The 20,696-nt window shown below is 46.3% G+C and overlaps 1 protein-coding gene across 1 annotated transcript; it reads right to left on the bottom strand.

Annotated features, from left to right (window-relative positions):
- Nucleotides 1-481: 481 nt before the first annotated feature.
- On the bottom strand, nucleotides 482-20,658 carry LOC128872522 (laminin subunit alpha). The gene is made up of 20 exons (XM_054115302.1): nucleotides 19,874-20,658; nucleotides 16,963-17,109; nucleotides 14,913-15,320; nucleotides 14,465-14,678; nucleotides 14,181-14,390; nucleotides 13,823-14,095; nucleotides 13,604-13,741; nucleotides 13,038-13,310; nucleotides 12,646-12,945; nucleotides 12,416-12,574; nucleotides 9,239-12,318; nucleotides 5,244-8,921; nucleotides 4,459-4,996; nucleotides 3,582-3,677; nucleotides 3,273-3,473; nucleotides 3,022-3,188; nucleotides 2,700-2,942; nucleotides 2,367-2,526; nucleotides 2,054-2,281; nucleotides 482-1,932 (listed from the first exon to the last, which is right to left on the bottom strand). The coding sequence occupies exons 1-20, from the start codon at nucleotides 20,087-20,089 to the stop codon at nucleotides 1,664-1,666; spliced, it is 10,998 nt and encodes a 3,665-aa protein (XP_053971277.1). The 5' UTR covers nucleotides 20,090-20,658; the 3' UTR covers nucleotides 482-1,663.
- Nucleotides 20,659-20,696: the final 38 nt, after the last annotated feature.

Below are 20,696 nucleotides of genomic sequence, written 5' to 3'. Positions count from 1 at the left end.
TTTTAAATATAATTTTTTTTTTTAACTGGTTTTGTGACGTGTAATTTAAGGGAAGTAACCAATGATTAGTGTATGAGAAACATTTCATCTTACGATAGTGATATTCTAGTTTTTTTTTGTCTTTGCACAAATACAAACTACGGTAGTTTCATGAGGTGCAAGATGTTTTGTAATTCAGCTTTTTATTTTACTACATCGATACATCGAGAAGTACAAGTTTTTTGTAGTAAATATGACATCCTGCTTATGTGTTATAACTGGTTTATACTTTAATGTTTAATTTTTTTTTTATTTTACATGTCATCATGTTTTTATACTAAAAATATTCTTTTACTCGGAATATAATTATTCATTTAATTCGAAATCGAAGTTTTCTTGTTATTATTTTTGTTAATAACATTTTTAATCATTTTTTTCCTATCGTAAAATGTGTTTGTATGGAAGGAAATTAACATTGCTTATAGTAATAAGTTGCATAGAATATTGTTGATATAAATATATATTTTAACATTATACATCCTTAGAACTCGATGCAGTTTGCATCGAGAAAGCTATGCATATTCAAAGATTGAAGGGAATTTTATACACAGGTTGATAGTTATTATAGTAACTATGATTAATCTGATTTTTGTGTATTGTCAGTCATTTAATGCATACTTTAGTTTATTTCATTTTACTTGCATATGATAATGTTACATAATTTTCGAACTCCGTAATGAGTGTATCACCAACAAGTATGCAATAAAGTTAAACGACAAATTATATGGAGTATTGCATCCCCGATACACTATAACGTGTTCTCGAAGTTGTACGTATTTTACGACTAAACTTTTCTCTACTTATAATGAGATGTAACTCAAAGTATAAAAAAGAGTGATTCCGTAAGCATCACATTTTTATTTATATCGTTTCATTAACTTCTGTTTCAATTTCTCCATATATGTTTTTATTTTTACTAAGAGAAGATCGTGCAATTACTTTTTCCGCGATATTTCATAACATGCCTTTCAACGTAATGTAATTTTCTTTGGTTGCGCGTTACAATACCTTCCGAACAATTAGCTTTAAATTTACATTAAAACCTGATAATTTATGTAACTTTAATTGAAGTAAAATAGCTTACTCTTGTACTTAAATAATTGTTAATGGATGTGATACACCAGGCATACGTGGTTTTATCCTCCATCATAAACGATGAAAGATGCATACATAACGACGTTCAGTCTTTTAAAATTTCGTTTTTGTATGTATATATATATATGTATATATATCGAAACTTCGTATTTCACAAAACGCTGTAAACGTTTGATATTTTTCACGAAAGCTTACTACATTGATAACTAAACCCTGAGATACAGCGTTCGATGTCTGACGATTTCAATTTTCTTTCGATTGCTCTGAACTCTTAAAAATACTAAAATATACATTAATATAAAAAGAAGGATTAAAAAAAAAAAACAGGAATCGTTCAACTTTACAAAATTAAAATTACTTGATGATTCTTTAAGTATCGTAACAACAGTTTTCTCTGTTACATAATAATTCGTTTATACGATTCAGGCGTCTAGAAGATTTAAAGGATTTAAAAAATTATTTACCAAAAAAAAAAAAAAAAAAAAAAATTGCAACGCTATGTTAATTCGTTATAAGTGCACTTTTATTTTTATATCGTTGGACACACGCCAGCAATAACTTTTCCGTACGCACGTTCCGGGCCCAGACTTATCGGTATCATGTTGATGTGAATATTTGTGATACATCCAACGTACTGTGCTTGCGAGGTGCTTCCTCGCAATCTCTTTCCAAGCATCGGATGACCACCGATGAAGATCGGATGTTTCGACAGAACTCCGGCCACATTTTTACCACCGATACCTGGCGGGGATGCTTTGTGGTCCACTGACAAAATTACAGAATTCTTCTGCTTGACAGCTGTATAAAACAAGCGAGAACATTTATTTTAATTTGAATCGAAAAGCTTCCATCGACACATCGATGTTGATCTCCCGAGGATAGAAATGCGAAAGCTTAGTAAGGGAACGGGGTATTTCACCTCGAATATTGTGCCAATTGCCATCGCACAGGGAATTCGTATTGGTTGGTTCGACGGAAGTTTCTATCGAGCCCTTTGCAGTTTTCACAAGGAACTTGACAGTTCCGTTTATCATCTCCAATACCAGGTAATCCCTTTTTCCATGAACAGACAACAAGTGGCCGGACGCGGAACGTGGCTTGATGTCCATTTGGATATCGACTGTTCTGCCGACTGTGAACCTATCCACTAATGTCGCATAAAAATGAAATCTTCATAAGACTCTACGCGTAATATTCAATATCAAATCGAATATACATTATAAAGTACGTACGCGCTCTGAACAAATTGCTACCGTTGCCTGGGAAGAAAAATAGTCCTGGTTCCACCCGTTTCGAACATGGAATCACGCCTACTTTGTTTATCGGTTCACCAACTGGCTGTCCGTTTACCATAAAGTTTCCTAGGCATCCGTTGAACGTTTCATTTGTACCCTGAATCAAACGAGAATCATCATTTTTTCGTTGAAAATCAGCGTAAGACTCTTTATACGAAATCGGGAATAGTCGACGCTATTCAAAGCTTCCAAGTGATACTAGCGCGACGTTAGTAGTTTAAAGAAAGTAATATCTGTACTAAATTCTACACTGTAAAAAAAAATGCTTACAATCATATTATACACTTTGTTGAATGCATCCTGCAGGACGCCACCCACGTAGAACGGCGGGCTCACGTTCATAGTTCCCGAGGGTCCTTCGGAATATCCTGTTACCCGTGAGTCTTCGTCGACGAGCAGCTCTCCGTAATTTCCCTCTCTCTTGAATACGACTGTATGCCATTGATTGTCGTTTATTATTTTTTCGCTGACCAGTAAAGCGGGCCCGCTTCCACAGTCGAATTTATAATGAAGCTTGAAGGAGTAAACAAAAAATATATTGTTATCCGTTTATATCGGATGCGAATAAAAAAGAAACTGTTCTCGGCGATACCTTTCCACCGCTGACGTACACGGCGATTAAACTCTGATTATCGAGATCCGAAGTGTAGAATATAATTCCATCTTCAGCCATAGTTTTAACGTCAATTTGGAAGTCGTAGTCGTTCTTGTATCTGCCGTTCAAAGATCTGTACTCCAATCTGCTGTTTCTCGCGGTGCCTGGAAACACAATGAATTTTCAGAATTCCATCTTTAGTTTGTCGCAACGATATGGATTGGACGATAATCGTCGACGCGTCGTACCGAATCTCCAAGCGTTATCCAAGTCAGGATCATCCGCCGGGTAGTAAGGCAATCGGCACTGATCCACGTGGACTGGCGTTGGTCTTTGGGTAGACGTAGGCTCGGTGGTCGTAGTAAATTCTTCGTTATAATCACCGCGACCCCCTGTGTTACGAGGTTCTTCATCATCTGTTCCTTTTTCCAAATCAACGTCTACGACATCTAGCGAAATGGCGAGATTATAGATTAAGATATTAAGATATAGATATAGATATAGATTAAGATATAGATTAAGTTGCTACTAATCGTGTTATTAATCAGTGTACTTACTTATATGGGTGGATATCTCGACATTGTCGTCTAGACTCTCCGTTGGTAGCAACGGCGGTAATACATCCGGTTCCGGTTCGGTTACCGATGGTATAGCTGCGTACAATAAAAATCGTCGATGTCGTTCACGAGTAATAACGCGCAAGTAATGATGAGAACAAAATCAACTAGCTGCCCAAGACTATCGCTCGCGTATTTCATGCAAGACCTTGAGCTACCAGTTCATCTTGTTCGGATTCTATTTTACGGAGAAATCCATCGATGGCCCTTTTACACTTAACAGCCACTTTGGATGACGCAATAATTGTCTATACAAACGTTCACTAGAATTATTCGGGGTTGAAAAGCGCTAGTCGCACGTTGTCTAAGTTTCTTATCCTATCGTTTTTATAATATTAGGTCGTGCTAAAAGTTCGTGCCACTTATACTTCTGCTAGTCGAATTAATATGCCAAACATACCCTTAAGTGTTATAAAGAAAAAGGTAATCTCTTATAATATATATATATATATATCATCTATCTATATCAATGACGCCGTAATCAATGATATATATCAATATATATATATATCATTTTATAATATATATATATGGTAATATATATGGAATATATGGAATAATATATATGGAAAGGTAATCTCTTATAATATATATATATATAATAAGAGATTACCTTTTTCTTTATAACACTTAAGGGTATGTTTCGCATATTAATTCGACTAACAGAAGTATAAGTGGCATGAACTTTTATATATATATATATATATATACTATATATGCTACTATATATACTCATATATATTTTCTAATTAAATATCGGGACAGTCTGCAGCATGAACTTGCGGGACGAGGTAATAAAAAATTCAAGTCCACGTACAGGATAGGTCTCCACTCTTGCATTTTCCCAGGAAAGCGTGAGGTCTATCAGTGGTGTTGGCGAAGTTGATGATGGCGCCGTTGAGCGTCGCGTCGCCGATGCAACCAACGAACGGGGTCATCATGCCGGTTTGGAGGATGCCGAAGGTAGCTGGCAGTCCACCGATGTACATGCTGCCGTTAGGTACGAAGAACGGTTGCGGTTCGAAGTCGGTATTGTAATTTTTGGTATCGTCGATGTCGAGTTTCAAAGAGTCTATCGTGTGGGTGGCCGTAACCACGTGCCACTCGTTGTCGTTGAACTTGATGCCGGACAGGCTCGTCTTCAATTCTTTGCCCTGGCTGTCGAAGACCAGTATACCGTCGATCAGCGACAGAAAACTAACCGCGCCTGTGTCGTGATCGGTTATGTAGAAAATTAGACCGTCGCTCGCTAGAGTCTTGAACTTGAGGTTCACTTGGAGGGTGTCCGATACGGAGACGTTCGGCCATTTCACGTAACCGGGTGTACCCTCTTCGAAGGAGACCAGACTGGCGAACTAAGGGATAAATACAGTTTCGTTCAATTCTTGCAACTATAGGCGATATTTGAAAACGGAATGTGAGACGGAATCGATACATTGTTGACCGGTAACTTTGCACAGAAATTTCACGGAGATTTCATCACAGGGACAGCTGGTATTCTATATCGTTCCGAGTTTCATCAATTGAAATAGATAACGGAAGTACTCGCGACCGGTCAACAGTGCGTTAATTGAAAATCTTGCGCGATAAATAAACGATTACCCTCGCTGGGCAGCCAGGAATGACGCCGAACGCTTGAATGTTGCGAGTCAAATCGACCACCGTGTCTAGGATAACCACTTGGTCGATGCAACCTTCGAAGCCTTCGTTGGTCACAGGACCGTAAGGATGCTTGGCATTCGGCGGGTACCCACCAAAGTAGATGTGATCGGAGGACACCAAATTCTTGCTGTTTCCAGCCGCAGCCTTGCTGTTTACCAGGTCGACACCGTCGACCTTCAAAACGCCCATTTTCTCGAACCTAAGAGCCTCCAGATTATGCCAGTTCCCGTCGTTATACTTGCCCGTAGATCTCAGGCTCGTTTCTCCGTCGCCGAGATCGTACTGATAGAGTACATGACCGTTCCTCGTTTCCAGAGAGAGGAACTGCTTGCCTTTTCCCATCAAGTATATCAGCCCGTTCTCCGCGAACGTCTTGAAGTTGAGCTTAATACTGAACTTCTTGCTGTCCGGGGATATCTTCAAGTTCCTCTTGCTGAGGATAGCGTACCCGTGCCTGTCGAATCTGTATCCGGTGCTCGGTTGGAAGTTCACCAGTTTGTCCCTTTCGAGCGCCTCCTTCTGATTGTTCTCCCCGTCTACGAAGTTCCAGAACGAAACCGGTATCTCGCCGATCGCTAGCTCTTCCATTTCGCCCTCGAACGAGGACGCGGTCACGGCGTTTTGCATGTTGAACGAAGAAGGGTAGCCGCCTACGAACAGCTTCGAATGCTCTTGGTCGACGTCGAATATCGAGTACGAGCCCGGCAACACGTGTCCCTTTTCGTAGAGACGATCCTTGCCCTCGCCGATGTCCTCGCGGATAATCAGCTTCACGTTCTTCCCCGTTCTATCGACGATTATCTGTCGCCATACGTTGTCGGACACGAACTTCGGGTTGATGATCTTCTCGGGCCCGGAGCCCAGGTCGATGATCAGCACCGGATATCCGCTCTCTATCAAGAGAGCCATGAAGTCGCGAGTCTTCGACCACGGCAACTTCGCGTTCTCCTCGTTCCCGAGGTACAACAGGAAACCGTTGGTTTTGTTCGTTCTGAAATACAGAGAGACTTTGGTAGAGGTAGCCAACAGAGGAAGACTTTCGGGATTCTTCAACTCGAGCGTGGTGTTTCTATAGAACGTCAGACCGGTCTCGAAACGATCCGCCAATTCTCTCGCGTTCGCGATTTTACTCTTCAACGTTTCGATCTTGCCGTGAAGGTCGTTCCCTAGCGCGTCGATCGCTCTCTGGTTGTCGTTCAAACCGTTCAACATCGCGGCGATACGGGGAACGTGCCCGTCGACGATGTCGAGCTGTCTCTGTGCCTGGGACACGTCGCGCATGAATTCCGAAATGTTCTTCGACAGCTGTTTCGTCTTCTTAAGGTCCGCCGGTATCTCGTTAACGACCCTGTTCATATCGTCGACGGACCGCTCGATACTCTCACCGACGTTTACGACCTGGTCCATGGCGGCCTGGGCGATCGTCGAAGTGGGCGGCGGGATACCGGAAAGGATCTTGTCGACGTTGTCCAAGAGGTCCTTGTTGCGCTTGTTTTGATCGAAAATCGAGGTGGCGTCCATTCGAGCGTTCCGCAGGTCCTCCTCGGGTTTCCCTCTGGTCTTCTCCGAGGTGTCCCTGGCGGATCCCAGTAAACGCAGAGACGCGTTTCGCGAGTCGAGCATCCTCTGCTTGATCCCGTCGGACAAAACGGTCGCGTTGTTGGCGGCGTCGATGGCGTCGGCTGCTGCTTCGCGGGCTTCCTCGATGGCCGTTCCGATGTTTCTGTAAGCGGAAACCGCTTTCACGGCGTCCGTGTTTCTCGTGTCCGTCAGCAGGTCGTCCAAATCTAAGGAACGATTGTAGAGATACTCCGCGTGGTCGCGCGCGTTTTGAACCGGTTCGATCAGCTCCACCAGCATTGAATCGTTCTCGATGATCGTCGCGTTCAACGTATCCATGGATTCGTCCATCGCGTCTCTGGTGAGGGCCGCGACGTTCCGGCTCGCTATCTCGATGCACTCGGTGGCGTTTTTGTTCAGCTCCTCGCCTGCCAACGTGTCCTCCTCCGCTTCGCCGGTGGCATTCTTCACCACGTCGAAATTTCCCGTGTCCGCGGCGATTCTGTTCTCTTGGTTCAACCTGTCGACCTTGCTCGCCAATTCCTGTGCGTTCCAGACGATCTCCTCGAGATCGTCCATCTTGCCGGTCACGTTTCGGATCTTCTTGCCCAGATCTCCGGCGATCGCCAGCAAATTGTCCACCGGCGCGTTGTACTCGAACATGCTCGACACGAGGATGTTGGCCGTGTCGGCCTGGTCCGTCGCGCGATCGCGGAACTTTACGAACGACACGTCCTGGATCCTCTTCAGGATCTCCGTAGCCTCTTTCAACGCGCTGTCCACCTTACCGCCGTTATCCACGTCGATGTTCAGCGCCAAGGACTCCACCTCGGAGACGGTAGACCTCGCGAACGTGATCTCCTCGATCACGTCCGACTCCAGGTAATTCATGTTCTTCAACGTGTTCTCGGCCGCGAACTTCCAGTTCACGCTGTCCTCCGCGGTGAAATCGATCTCGCGTTTCTGGTTCGAAACCTCCGACTCCAGCCTCTTCACTTCTTGTTGGAGGGGCAGGAAGTTCACCCGGCTGGGATCGAGGAGTATTACCTGTGGATACAGATCGTTCGCCGTGTCGTTGATGAACTTGAGCCGTTGAGTGGTGAAGTAGCTCTCGGCAACTGAACTGTACTCCCTGAATACAGGGTCCAACAGATTGGACAGGTCGTCGGTGACGTCCAACAAGTCTCCGTGACACGAGTCGCAGGCGAAGCATCCTTGCCCCGGAATCAGGACGTGCCTGTACGGACAATGGTCGCATTTCTCCCCTACGACACCTGGTAAACACGTACACTGGCCGGTAGTGGTGTTGCAGGACACCCCGACCGAGTACCCGGTATTGCACCCGCACGAGGTGCATCCTCCGGCTCCGTAATTCCAGTATCCCGGAACGCACTGGTCGCATCTGCGTCCAGTGACGCCAGGCCTGCATTTGCACTGGCCCGTGTTCTCGTCGCACTGGCTGCTCTCGGATGCCACCTCGCAATCGCAAGCCTTGCACCCGTCGCAACTGTCGTAACCGTAGTGGTCGTCTTCGCAACGGTCGCATCTGTCCCCGACGACGTTCTCGCGACAGAAGCACTTGCCGGTGTAGCTGTCGCAGTGCTCCATCCCGCACTCCTCGCACACGCAGCTCCGGCAATCCTTTCTCTCGACGGCGTCCCCGAAGAACCCGGGCGCGCAGATGTTGCAGGCCGTTCCGTACGTGTTGTTCAAACACGACAAACACTCGCCCGTTATCGAGTCGCAGGAGCCGACCTGATTCGTGTCGATGTTCCCGGAACACTCGCAGGGTTTGCAATAATCGTCGTACGCCTCCGGGTTCCCGTAGTAACCGGAAGCGCAGACCTCGCAGCGGGCCCCGTAGTAGCCCGGAAGGCAGTCGCAGCTTATCTTGTTACCTTCTTCGTTCACGTCGCAACCGGTGGCGAAGTTGTTCGAGGGAACGGGTAGCGGGCAGGCGCAGATCAGACAATCCGTTGGGGTTCCGCCGGTGGCGTTACCGTAATAGCCTTCCTGGCAGAGCTCGCAGTGATCGCCCGTGGTCCCGTCTTTGCAATTCTGCGATCGAAAGATTTTTCTTAGAAATTTATCGACGATTCCGGGTTACCGGGATAGTTAGTTATCGCGGGAATCGAAATGAAATTAACGTTCGCGTGTAAAAATATATCGAACGCTTTGTGTCGATTACTTTACGTAATTAAATGTAAGCTTGACTAAAGGTGATTGTGTTGTCTGGTCCCGACGAATCTTTTGTGTTATAAGAGTGAAAAGTTATACAGGGTACGGCAGAAAATGCCCATGCCACTATAAAATATAAACAACCAAAATACATGCAACGTTTCTACGATACTTTCTGTATACGTATTTAGATTTACCAAGCATATTCCGGTGTTGACGTCGCAAGTATCAGCGTGGCCGTTGCACTCGCAACGAACGCAACCTCCGTGAGGACCGGATTGCACCCTATAGTAGCCCGGCGCGCATTCTTCGCAAGAGAGTCCTTGGTAATTGGGTGGGCACTGGCATTGTTCGACGCTGCCAGCAGGAACGTTGTACTGGGCCGAATAAAACTCGGTGGTCACGTCCAGAAGCACGTAGGACAAGGAGGCCTGGATACTGGGGTTCCAGTAAGTCGCTCGGATATGTATGCCCCGTAGATTCTCGAGAACCACCATGAGTTGTTCCCTGGTAGCGCTGAGTCGATTGTGAGTGATGAAGTTCGACTCGATCAACTCCAGGGACGCCTGAAATATCGTGAACGACGGGGGCTGCTCGTCGGCGTAGTAGAACAACGTCGTGTCGTAACCTTGAAGGATCACGTCAGCCGCGCTGACCGCGTTACCGAAAAGTCCCGTGCTGTAGTGAACGGTGTAATTTAGGTGACCCCCGTAGGACGTTAATTTCTTTCCCAGGTAAGCGTCCGGCGCTGAGAAGTAAACAACCTCGCCGGAAGTGTCGTTGCCGGTTAGACTGGTCGCGACGGTGGTCTTGTTCAGCTCTTGCGGGTACGTCGTCAAGGACATCAAGTTCGCGCCCTTCTCGGCCGACACGGCGAGGCCCCAGCCGGCCATGTCGGACACGTGGGTCCTGTAGAGGTTCGCGGACACGCATCTGGTGGTCTTCCCGAAGCAGAAGCACTTTGTGCAGCCATCCTCGTTCCTCTCTTGAATATTGAAGGTGCCCTCTTTACAAACGTCGCAAGCAGAACCTTGGACGTTCGGTTTGCAGTAACACTCGGCGGTGTACTGGTCGCAAATGTCGGCGGTCGTGCCTCTTACGTCGCAGTCGCACGCCTCGCAATGCGGGAACTGCGAGTACCCGGACCGACACTTTTCGCATTGCCTACCGACCACGTTTTCCTTGCACCTGCAACTGCCGGTCAGAAGATCGCACTGCATGTCGCCGTCGACGACGCCGACGGGGGAGCAGTTGCACTCCTCGCAGCCGATTATCGGGTGGAACCCGTACGTTCCTACTTCGCACTGATCGCATCGTTCGCCCGTGACCCTCGACGGGCAGATGCACGCTCCTGTTTCCGGCTCGCAAAGGGCGGTGCTGGGGCAACTGCACGGCCTGCAATTGGGGAACCCGTAGAACCCGGTCTTGCAGATTTCGCATCGTCTGCCTATGATGTTTGGCTTGCACGGGCACTGTCCGCCGAACTTCTCGCACTCGAAACTTCTGGTGCCGTCTACGTCGCAGTTGCACGGCAGAGCGCGGTTGTTGTAGTTCGCCGTTAGCGAGAAAATCGAATCGCGACAGAATCCCTCCTTGGTGATGTTGATGTGGAAGTGATTGTACCCGCACTTCTTAATGAACTCCTTCGTCTGGTCTACTTGAATCTTCTTGAGGATTTTCTCGTTGTACTGTTCGCTAGGGATTACCAGCATGTAATCCAGCCAGATCCCGTTCTCGGTGCTCTCCTTGAAGGTTATCACGAAGTTCTCGATCAGCTGGAACCCGATGTTCCCGTCGGCTTGCCTCACGACGCTGCGGCAACCGCTGTTGCTGGGACAGTGGGGAACGGATATCTTCGCCTCGTAGAACTTTCCGTTCTGCACCAGAACGTCCAGCTCGTACTCCGGGTAATCTGGTTGATAATATTGGACGACGAACGTGTAGTCTCCTGGTTGGAAGACTTTAGCGTGGATGTCGACCATCGTGTTCTTGTCGTCCAGGTAGATCAGCTTGGTGGCGTTGTCGTATATACCGATAGGTCTGTTCGTGGATTCCGGGACGGTACCGACGCTCTCGAACTCGATCTTTTTGGCATCGGCGGCTCCGGGGAACTGGCCTTTCACGCAAGCGCCGTCTTTTTTAACGCAGATGGATTTAGGCTTCACGTAATCCAGAGACCACTGATGCGAGGGGATTGCCACGACGGAGTCGATGGCGACGTTGGACACGGGCTCGCCCGTCAGGATTAAACTGACGTAATTCGAAGGGAAGTTCATGGCAGCCACTCTGCCGTAGGTGTCGGTTACGACCTGTCTGCAGATGCTCGTATATTTGCAAGGGTACAGAGTAGCTTTTCCTTTGCCGACGGTGTTCGCCTCTATAAGAAGCGTAGACGTCACGGTCTCGTCCTTCGGCGTAACGTACGTCACCAACAGCACGTGCGGGCCCGGCTTCGAGACTCTTAAATCGAAGTGTATCTCCTCCTGTTTATCGTTGATCAATGGTACCTCTTCCCTGTCGATCTCTCGAAGAATGTCTCTTTCCGTGAAATATTCCGTCAGAGGGATTCTGACGTCGTTCTCGTTCAAAAATCCACCAGCCCCGAGAACGGAGTCGAATCTGGTCAAGTCCGGATAGCCGTAGTGGCGACAGAGTCCTTTGTACCCAACCTCGCACGGTATGTTCACGTCCTGTGTTAAAATAGACGCCTCGTAGTACTCGGATGGAAGCAGCACGAAATAATCGAGGAAGAGGCTCTTCTTGGTAGCGATCCTGAAGAACCAACGGCCCGGATCCATCACCATAGGCGAGGGATGGTTACCGTGGGCCCCAGCGACGGTCACGAACGATGGTTTGACCGTTGGCTTGAAGTTCACCTTGAAGTACTGCTCCACGCCCGATGGATTGTCGGGAGTGATGGTGATGGTGCCAAGTATCGGTTCGTTGTTCGGGTTCACGTATCTCAGAACCATTCGGTAAAGGGACGACTTCTGGATATAAACGGGCAAGATGATCTCGTCTTGAAGGGCGGAGAACACCGCGTATCCCTTCCAACTGTACCCCGGAAAGAGCTCCTCGGTGAAACCGTAACGAACAGGGCTGCTGCTGGGCGTTCTGCCGTCTTCCGCTTCGTATTGGAATTGATGAAGCGTGGGGAAGTAGTGAGCCTTCAGTGGCTCTCTGCAGGTAAGCCCGGTGACTCGTGGCTGGCATTGGCACTGGCCTGTCTGTTTGTCGCATATCGAGCTGACGGATCCACCGATGTCGCAGGCGCAGTCTGATCGAAGGACGACCAAGCGTAAGATTTATTTCATTTAGTCACACTAGTCGGACATAGAGGTTGTGAATATTTATGGGATGCGAATCGTACGTACCTGTGCACCCGAAGAAATTGCTCTCCTGCAGATTGTACGTTCCATCTACGCACTGGTCGCAACTCCTGCCCATCACTCCGGGCTTGCAGATGCACTGACCGTTCTTTGTATCGCACTCGCCGATATTTCCAATAACGCCAGGTATGTTGCAGTGGCAATCTTAACAAAGAAAAAAAAAAAGGAAGGAAATAGAGAAAGAATACAACGTATTTTCCATTGAGCTCTCTCACCTTCGCAGCCCTGAGGATTGTAAGGTTGCAAATTCCAATAGAGCGGCTTGCATTCGTTACATATCCTCCCTTCGACCCGATCCTTGCACTGACAGAGCTCGCCAGCGGGCAGAGAGCCGCATCCCTGAAAGGTCTCGAGTACACCTGCTGGGTCGCAGTTGCATCCCTCGCAGGTGGGGAAATTGTAAAAGCCCTCCTTGCATTGACCGCATCTGACGCCATCGAAATTCTCTCGACACTGGCATTTACCCTCCGCGTCGCAAGAAGCGCCGATGGACCCGTGGCTGTCGCAGTCGCAGGCTACGATAATTAAACGATAATTAGGCTCGCTACGGTTTAGACTCCTACGGTTACTTGAGGCGTAATAATTTATAATAATTTATTTAAAGTACCTGTGCATTCCGGGTACATGTAATATCCAGGACTGCATTGGTCGCAAGTCTTCCCGGCGAAATTCGTGAGGCAGGAGCATTTTCCTGTGGCGTCGCAGCTAACGGTGGACGATCCTACCGAGCTACAATTGCAAGGCCTGCAATTCGGATATCCGTAATATCCACTGATGCACTGATCGCACCTGAGGCCCCCGTATCCTTCTTTACAAAGACAGGCTCCGACCGATTTATCGCAAATCTCCGGCTGAGTTCCGCGCGTGTCGCAGTTGCAATCTGAGGTGATAACGAATCGCTGTTATTTTCATTCAAATAACTATTCATTGAGATACTCCAACGGATATCTCGACACTCTTCGCTGAAGCTTTTCATAGAACAACTAAAAGAATTCATTCCGAATGTAACTGTCGATGCGGATGAATTCGAATGAAAAACTTGGACGGAGTTACAAAAATAAATACCGCGATAAATGTTCGATTACGTAGCTTCCAATAGCCTGAGAAGAAAGTTTAATCACAGTAGAAGTAAGAGTATTAATCTGGCAACGTGTTAATTCGTCGAATACGTACATTTACAGACGGGATAATTGAAGTAACCGTCCTCGCAAATGTCGCACGTCCTGCCACCGTAATTGTTCTCGCACGTGCAGTTACCGGAGACCACGTCGCAGATGTCGTTCAAGGAACCCTGTGGATTGCATCTGCAAGCTGGAAATCACGTATACGTAGTAGTCCATCGGGAGAGTAATCGTATAACGAGAAACATTTACCGGTGAAAATATTACTTACGCAAACAGTCCGGAAAATTGTAATAGCCTTCCGCGCAGAGGTTGCAATAATGGCCAGCGTAATTTGGTTTGCAGGGGCAGGAACCGTCGATCGCCTCGCAGTAGTCTCCGTCCGTTCCTTTCAGGTGACACTGGCAAGGCACGCAGTTCGGATATCCAAAGTATCCGTCGTTGCAACTGTCGCAGTCGGGCGGGCTGTATTCCTTGCGGCACTCGCATTTGCCCGTCACGTCAGCGCAATTCCCGGTCGAGTAAAAATTGTCGCAGTTGCAGGCTGTCGAAGTAACGATAAATCGATGTTTCAATCCGATCGGTTCGAAGCTAAAGCGGATTATCGTAGTTATCGGGTGAGATCTTACGTTGACAGACATCGGTCGCGTTGAGAGGCATGCCGCGCGGTCTGTAGAAACGCGACTTGCACCGATTGCAGTTCACTCCTTCCGTGTTGTCCCGGCAATTCTGACAGACGCCGCCGCCCTCGTAGTTCCCGTAAATATCCAGAGACAAGTGCTTCTCGTCGATCTCTGGATCGTACTTGCACTCGTCCGAGTGGCCGAAACAGTTGCAAGCTGACCAAGTATAAACGTTGAAAGTTTTAAGAGGAAACTATATGTACCGGTGATATAGGTATACTCTTTCTTACGTTCGCACGTAAACTTCTTTACCGCCGTGGACTGCCGCCACTTCTTCTGTTCGAAACCTTTGCAACAAGTCGCGCACTGGGGCCCGCAAGTGTTGTGCTGGCATCTGCAGAACAGTTTCGTCGGCAACTTCGGGTCCAGTACGTCGCACGTGTCCGCGTGCCCGTTGCACATACAACGACCGCCGATACTGATGTCTTTGATCGAGTAAAAGTACTGAAACACGGTCGAATAAATAAATTTAATCGTTTATTTATTAGACGAGAATCCTCGATCTGTTACAGAGTGTCGGAGTCGCTAGCTTTGGAGTCGAGCTTTGGAGTCGCTCGAGTGATCGAGTCTCCACGTGTATCTAAATTATTTTCTGTCTGTTAAATAGATTGCCTCTGTGGAGGATATAAAACCCGAGTGTTTCGTTTGCCGAGATATTCAACACAGAGACACGCTTACTCTTCTGGTCACGGTTGGATCTTCTCTGACCAACGACATCAGGTGCCCCAGCAGGTTCTTCGTCCTCAAGAAGCGAAACCTGACGTTCGTCGCCCTCGTCCATTCTTGCAAGAGAGTCGAATTGAAGTAGTGTTTGGCGGAAGGGCGGTTGTTCAATATCGAAATCGGTATCTCGCCGCCTTCCAGAGGAACGATCTGCGAATACTCCGTGGTGCAGATCACGCTGTCGTCCCTGGTGATGGGTTTCTGGCTGTCCACGCCGAAGTAAGTCACGCAATCGCTGGCGGTGTCCGAAAAGTATTGCCAGGGGGACCAGGTTTTCCCGTAATCCTTCGATTTCTCGAGCACCCAAAGTCCGGGTCTAGGGGAGTTCGCCATCTTCACGTAAACGTACGCCACGTGAAATTCCTGCGGAACAGATTCGGGACTTTTATTTCATTCGCTTGTCTCGTTCTCCTCATCCTCGAAACCGTAACTTCGCGGATCGTAGCAACGATTCGAACCTGAAGGATACGGGTCGGTTACGGCTATTTTTCGCCCATCGTATAATAAATCGATATGGTTCGTGTAAAGCATCTTAATAAAAAGAAAGTGTTAATTTAAAAATTTTCTTTTGCTGCCGAGGAACGTTTATTTATCAAAGAATCTTTTAAATCAATAATTTCCATCATTTTTCTACTTTTCAATCTTTTTACCGGCGTAAAGGCAGTTGATCGAATTCCCCCTTTAAAAAAGTCCTTCGAGTTTTCATTGAACGAAAGCTTTCGGCCTAATAATTCAATGATCAAAAGAACGACGATAATGTAGGAAAAAGCGAAAGCACATTTCTACGATTTACTATTTTATTTATCGCGTAAAATTTATATTAAAAAAAAAAAAATACTTTCAAGTATACAAACACATCGAAAAATTGTCGCAGCCTGAAACTTTGTTTTTCGAGCGTACGATTTCGTTTACGATGGGCGAAAAGTGGTCCTCGTCGACCCACCTTCATTCATTTTCCCATACTCGGAGCACCGTTGATTCGAAAACGAACCGTGTAAGAATAGCCAGTAGTCGTTTCGAGTATTCGACGCGGAGACGTTACACGAGGGATTCGTTTTCCGGACTCCGGGTGGCATAGTACGAGGGAGAGAGCGGCGGCAAGGCAAAAACTGAGGATTGAGAAACATATGCGTCGGGTTCGGGGCTTTCGGGAACATTACGATCGTGCCTTCCTCCGAAATTCCCGGACATGTGGTCGGGAATGCACGGGAAAGAGCGCTTCGGCGCGCCGTAAACGCGTCCTTCTCGGAAACTGCTTAGCGAAAAGACAATAACCCCGTGGCTGCAACGAGATTCTCTCACCTACGACTTCCTAATTGCTACTTCTAGTCGTTGCTCAAGGAGTACACTTTTCGCGACGAGTAGCACAACCCGGAAACGGGAACATATAAAAACTAATTGCGAAACGATCGATTTTTCGAAATTTTGTTCATTCGAAGAACTTATTCCGAGATTATTCTTGCTTTCAAACTGCTCCCCTGTAAATAACGCATACGAGTTTATAATGTGTCGCCAGAAGCGTCTACTTACTGCACCATTCGCCCCGCTCCCTAAAACCCGCGTTTTCTATTGTCCTCCGGAAGCAATGCGAAGATAATTCTTTGCCGCGATGCAGGAAAACGCCTACTACGCGATAAAGCAATTCGTTACAGATAAAATACTTATTCCACAGGCTCATTGTTTCCTGCTGTCGTCGATTCCCCATTCTTACTCTCTCCCAAGCACTCGTTATTTAAAAATATCCGATTAACGCCACGCCGTCCGGTGGCACCACCGCGGTGTCGTGCGAAAACTATCGACGCCGATGCCGGTGGCACCGTCGCGGTGCCATGCAAAAACTATCGGTCGGTCCTACCGTTGCAAAACGAAAAAATCTCGGTTTGGTGTGCGGACGGCGTAGCGTTAAATAAAATTAACGACCGTGGCAACGAGATCGATCGCTCGAAACGTTTCTGTTTCGTAAATTAAATAGCGGATTTCGATTCACGATTTTCGCGATACTTACTTGTCCCAGGTTGATCGTCAGGTTCACCTCGTTGTACTTCATACCTCTGGAAAGCGGCGGCGATTGCCACCAGGTTTCCATCCCGTCGACCGCATACTCCGGCGGGTGTACCTTCTCCGGGTTCTCCGGGTCGCAGTAATCGCATACCTGTGCGCACGTGTACAAAGCGAATTTCATACTTAACTACGAGTACACAGGATTAAGTTCATTTTTTTCATGTATCGAGATATTTAAGGGGGTTTGCATTCGAATTAATTGAAAAATATTGGCGAACGCTTAATTTTATCGGAATACAGTGATTATGAAAATTATTTAAAGAACAAACGATTTTCGTTTAGCTCCAAACGGGCTTCACTTTCAAAAATAACATATTCGTATTTTTATAGACACCAGTTTCACTGAAATGAACTTTTTTATGCAAAAAATAATAATTACAACGGAGACGTGTAAATACACGAATAACCGAGTTTATTAAGAATTTATTTTACTTGTATTAAAAAAGATAATTAAAAATAAACAAAAAATTAAATTTTAAACTTATTCCTCATTGGCAGTTAACATTGTGAAGTATTCGTGATGATAATAATTCCAATAAGAAAGTTGTTTTAATCATAATTATTAAGAATTATTCCACTTGAAAAGAATATTTTTTGCGATAACATTTTATAGCCAAAATTCTCTTGTTTCCTTTATGGAATGTCGTACTCCATTGAATATATGATTATAAATATCAAGAGAAGGTATCTATATCTTACTAAAATTATCGTTAACTCATTTCTTTCTTTCTTTTTTTTTTTTTTTTTTTTAAGTGGACTTATTCCATTTTCAAATATAGCAGCTCATTCTCTCTGCTTTCTTTCGTCGTAGTTTCGTTATCAATTTTTAGTTAAAATATTCAGGACTCGAGAACTCTATCGAACACAAAAATATGCAACACGAGTGGACCAGGATTTTTTTTTTCTCGAGGAGTCTTTATGGGACACGCTCGCCGTTGGTTAGACCGTTCGGAATTTGAAAAGACGAAATGGTCAAATGTTATCGAGAGGTCACCCTTATCAGCCGCCTCTTATCGGGCTTCTCACTTCTAGTCTACACGACATTTTCTTTCGGCCGTATAAATAGACACGCATAACACCATACGGAATGGCCATTGACCAAAGTATCCTGGACTTTATGAATCGCTCGATAACAACAATTCCAAAGCGTCCATCGTAAGAAACGTTTAGGTCATCGTTGTCGCGACGAACGCGAACTTAATGTCGAGAGGCAAGGAAAGTAGATCGCGATTAATGAGATACCGAGCGATCTTTTCGAGTCTCTCATCGCTAAAAAATCGAAAAGAACAAAAAAACGAATCACGTCGTTAATAACGACGAAATGAAATTATTTAATCGAAACAAATATTTCGGTCGATTGAAGTTCCGAGCGAGCAAAATTTTTCCGAAATTTGTGACAATGCGCCGTTACATTTATTCGACAGTTATCTCGATATAAGTCTAAACAGATTTACGTAGCTCGTATTTACACTCACGAACCAAATTTTTATCTATATTTGGTCCTTTCGGTCCAAGAGTTTATCAATCTCAACGCAACCGACCGCTTACTCAACTACTTCCGGTCTCTTCTCTTTTTCGTTATTTACGTTGAAAATGTACTGGAAAAACGGACAATAAATTCGGAATTAATCGTGAAACTTCGTTCGTACCTATCACGTACAACTATTCTCGTTGTACGAATGAACATTTCAACGCTGGTTATCGTTTAACGTAATGCCATTTCGTTTCCCGTGTGTCACTGTAACGGGTGTTAATACACGCGCGCCACTATCTCGTTCTTGGAATTGCGGTAAGAGATCGCGCTAATCGTTTATAAGAGCCAACGTGAATGAAGTCATTCGTGAAAGAAAGTCTTTCATTGATCGATACAGAAACAGCAAACGACGCGAACGCGCGTCGAGAATGAATCCGTCGAGAAACTTTGATTTTAGAGCCATCGCGGACTGCAGACTTTCTATCGGCCGATAAATAAGTTTGATGGACTACAGGATCGCATTCAAACTGATCTACAGAGATGGGCAAAACCCTAGGCATCGAATAAATCTGAAGTCTGCCAATGTGTCTGTCTCGTTTCCTTCTTTAAAGAATGTTCGAAAAAGGAAATGAGACAAACTAGGGTTTTGCCCGTCACTGCTGATCTATCGGCGAACTATCAATCAGTATGGCGGCTTGTATTGTTTTCTTGCCGACTCGGCGGATAGTTAGCCGACAGAAAGTCTGCAGTCTGCGGTGAGACTATTCAAGTATTGGATTACGAATAAAAGAAAATTCAAACGAACATTGAAATCTAAATTTCTAACGCTCCTTCTTTAATTTCTTTCTTACTCTGAAATCTTAAAGAAATATCGGATCCAGTTACTCAAACGATCGTACGAGTCTCATCTTATCGGTGTTTAATAAACTTCAAGAGATCGAATCGCTCGCGTTGCGCGTAAGGCTAGATGCGGATCATCGGAGCAATCCGAGAGAATAATCGCAGTCCTCTTCATAGAAAATTACCCCCACGCGTTGAAACGAGAACGGCTTCTCGGTAAACCGAGACAAAGAGTCTTCGCGGATCGTTCCTCGCGACTAAATAAATTCCGCGTTTCGGCTTGCAGTCGAGAATTATGGTTTCATTTCTCTCCAACTTTTCTATAATTGTCCCTCGTATTAATCTCCTTCGTACCAAACGCGTTCCCCGTTTCTCTCGTTTAATTAGTGAGCGACGAATCGCGTGGATATTCGCGTGGATGATCTTCATTTCTAACGAATCGCAACAACACGAATAGAAAAAGAATACGAAAAGAAGTTGATTCAAGAGCTCGGTGTATTTTTACTTATCGAGACGGTAAGGTGAACGTAGGCATACCGACCTGACCCTGTATCAAATTGATGTCTTCGTGCTGGTCGGCGTTGGCGCCGACGAGTTTGCAGTAGAGTTCCGGGCCGGGGGTGTCGACGCCACACGTGGCCGACGCGATGATCTCCTTGCCCTCGGCGAGATTGAAATACGGCGGCGTGAGGATCTCGTTCCTCGCTTCGTGAACCAGAAGACCGGTTAACGAAACTATCAGCAACCACCTTGCCATCCTGACAGTGGACAGATCGGGCCCGCCACTGTCGGCACCTCTCCCCCTTCGTCCTCAAGGGCCTCGTGTTCTTCAGAGATCGCGATGGATAGGACAGAAGAGATTCTCTTACTTCCCCTCTATCGCCCTTCTTTGTCCCTCTCGCACTCTTTTTCTCTCCTCGGGAGAACGCGAAGAGAGAGACGCGGATGCTGATGGTGCCTGAACGGCTTCTCGGTGCGGACTGACAGGCCGGAGGTCATCGAGGACCGCCAGCCAGCGGTGGTAGAGGGGACGAGCCTAGAAGGATGTGTGGCACATACTTCGAAACCATGCCATTCCGTACCCCCTTGCACGCTACACGCGCGCTTTCTATGCAACAGGACCAACTACGCCAAAATAACGAGAGTAAAACGATATCGGAAGCACCATCTCGTTTCGACGAACGCTCGTCCAACACCGTTAACTTAAACGACTGCGATATCGATAGCAATTAATTGTTTGAAACAATATTGTTTCGATAGAATTAAATAACAATAATCTCTGCGTTGTTTCGTCTATAGCGTTTGGTACGTAGGATTCATTCAATTAACACTATGCCGTCCGGTGGCACCACTGTGGTGCCATG

This window comes from Hylaeus volcanicus, chromosome 2 (assembly GCF_026283585.1).
Source record: "Hylaeus volcanicus isolate JK05 chromosome 2, UHH_iyHylVolc1.0_haploid, whole genome shotgun sequence".
Taxonomy (NCBI): domain Eukaryota; kingdom Metazoa; phylum Arthropoda; class Insecta; order Hymenoptera; family Colletidae; genus Hylaeus; species Hylaeus volcanicus.
The sequence above is the reverse complement of the archived record's forward strand: the minus strand, read 5'-3'. Positions and strand labels throughout refer to the sequence as shown.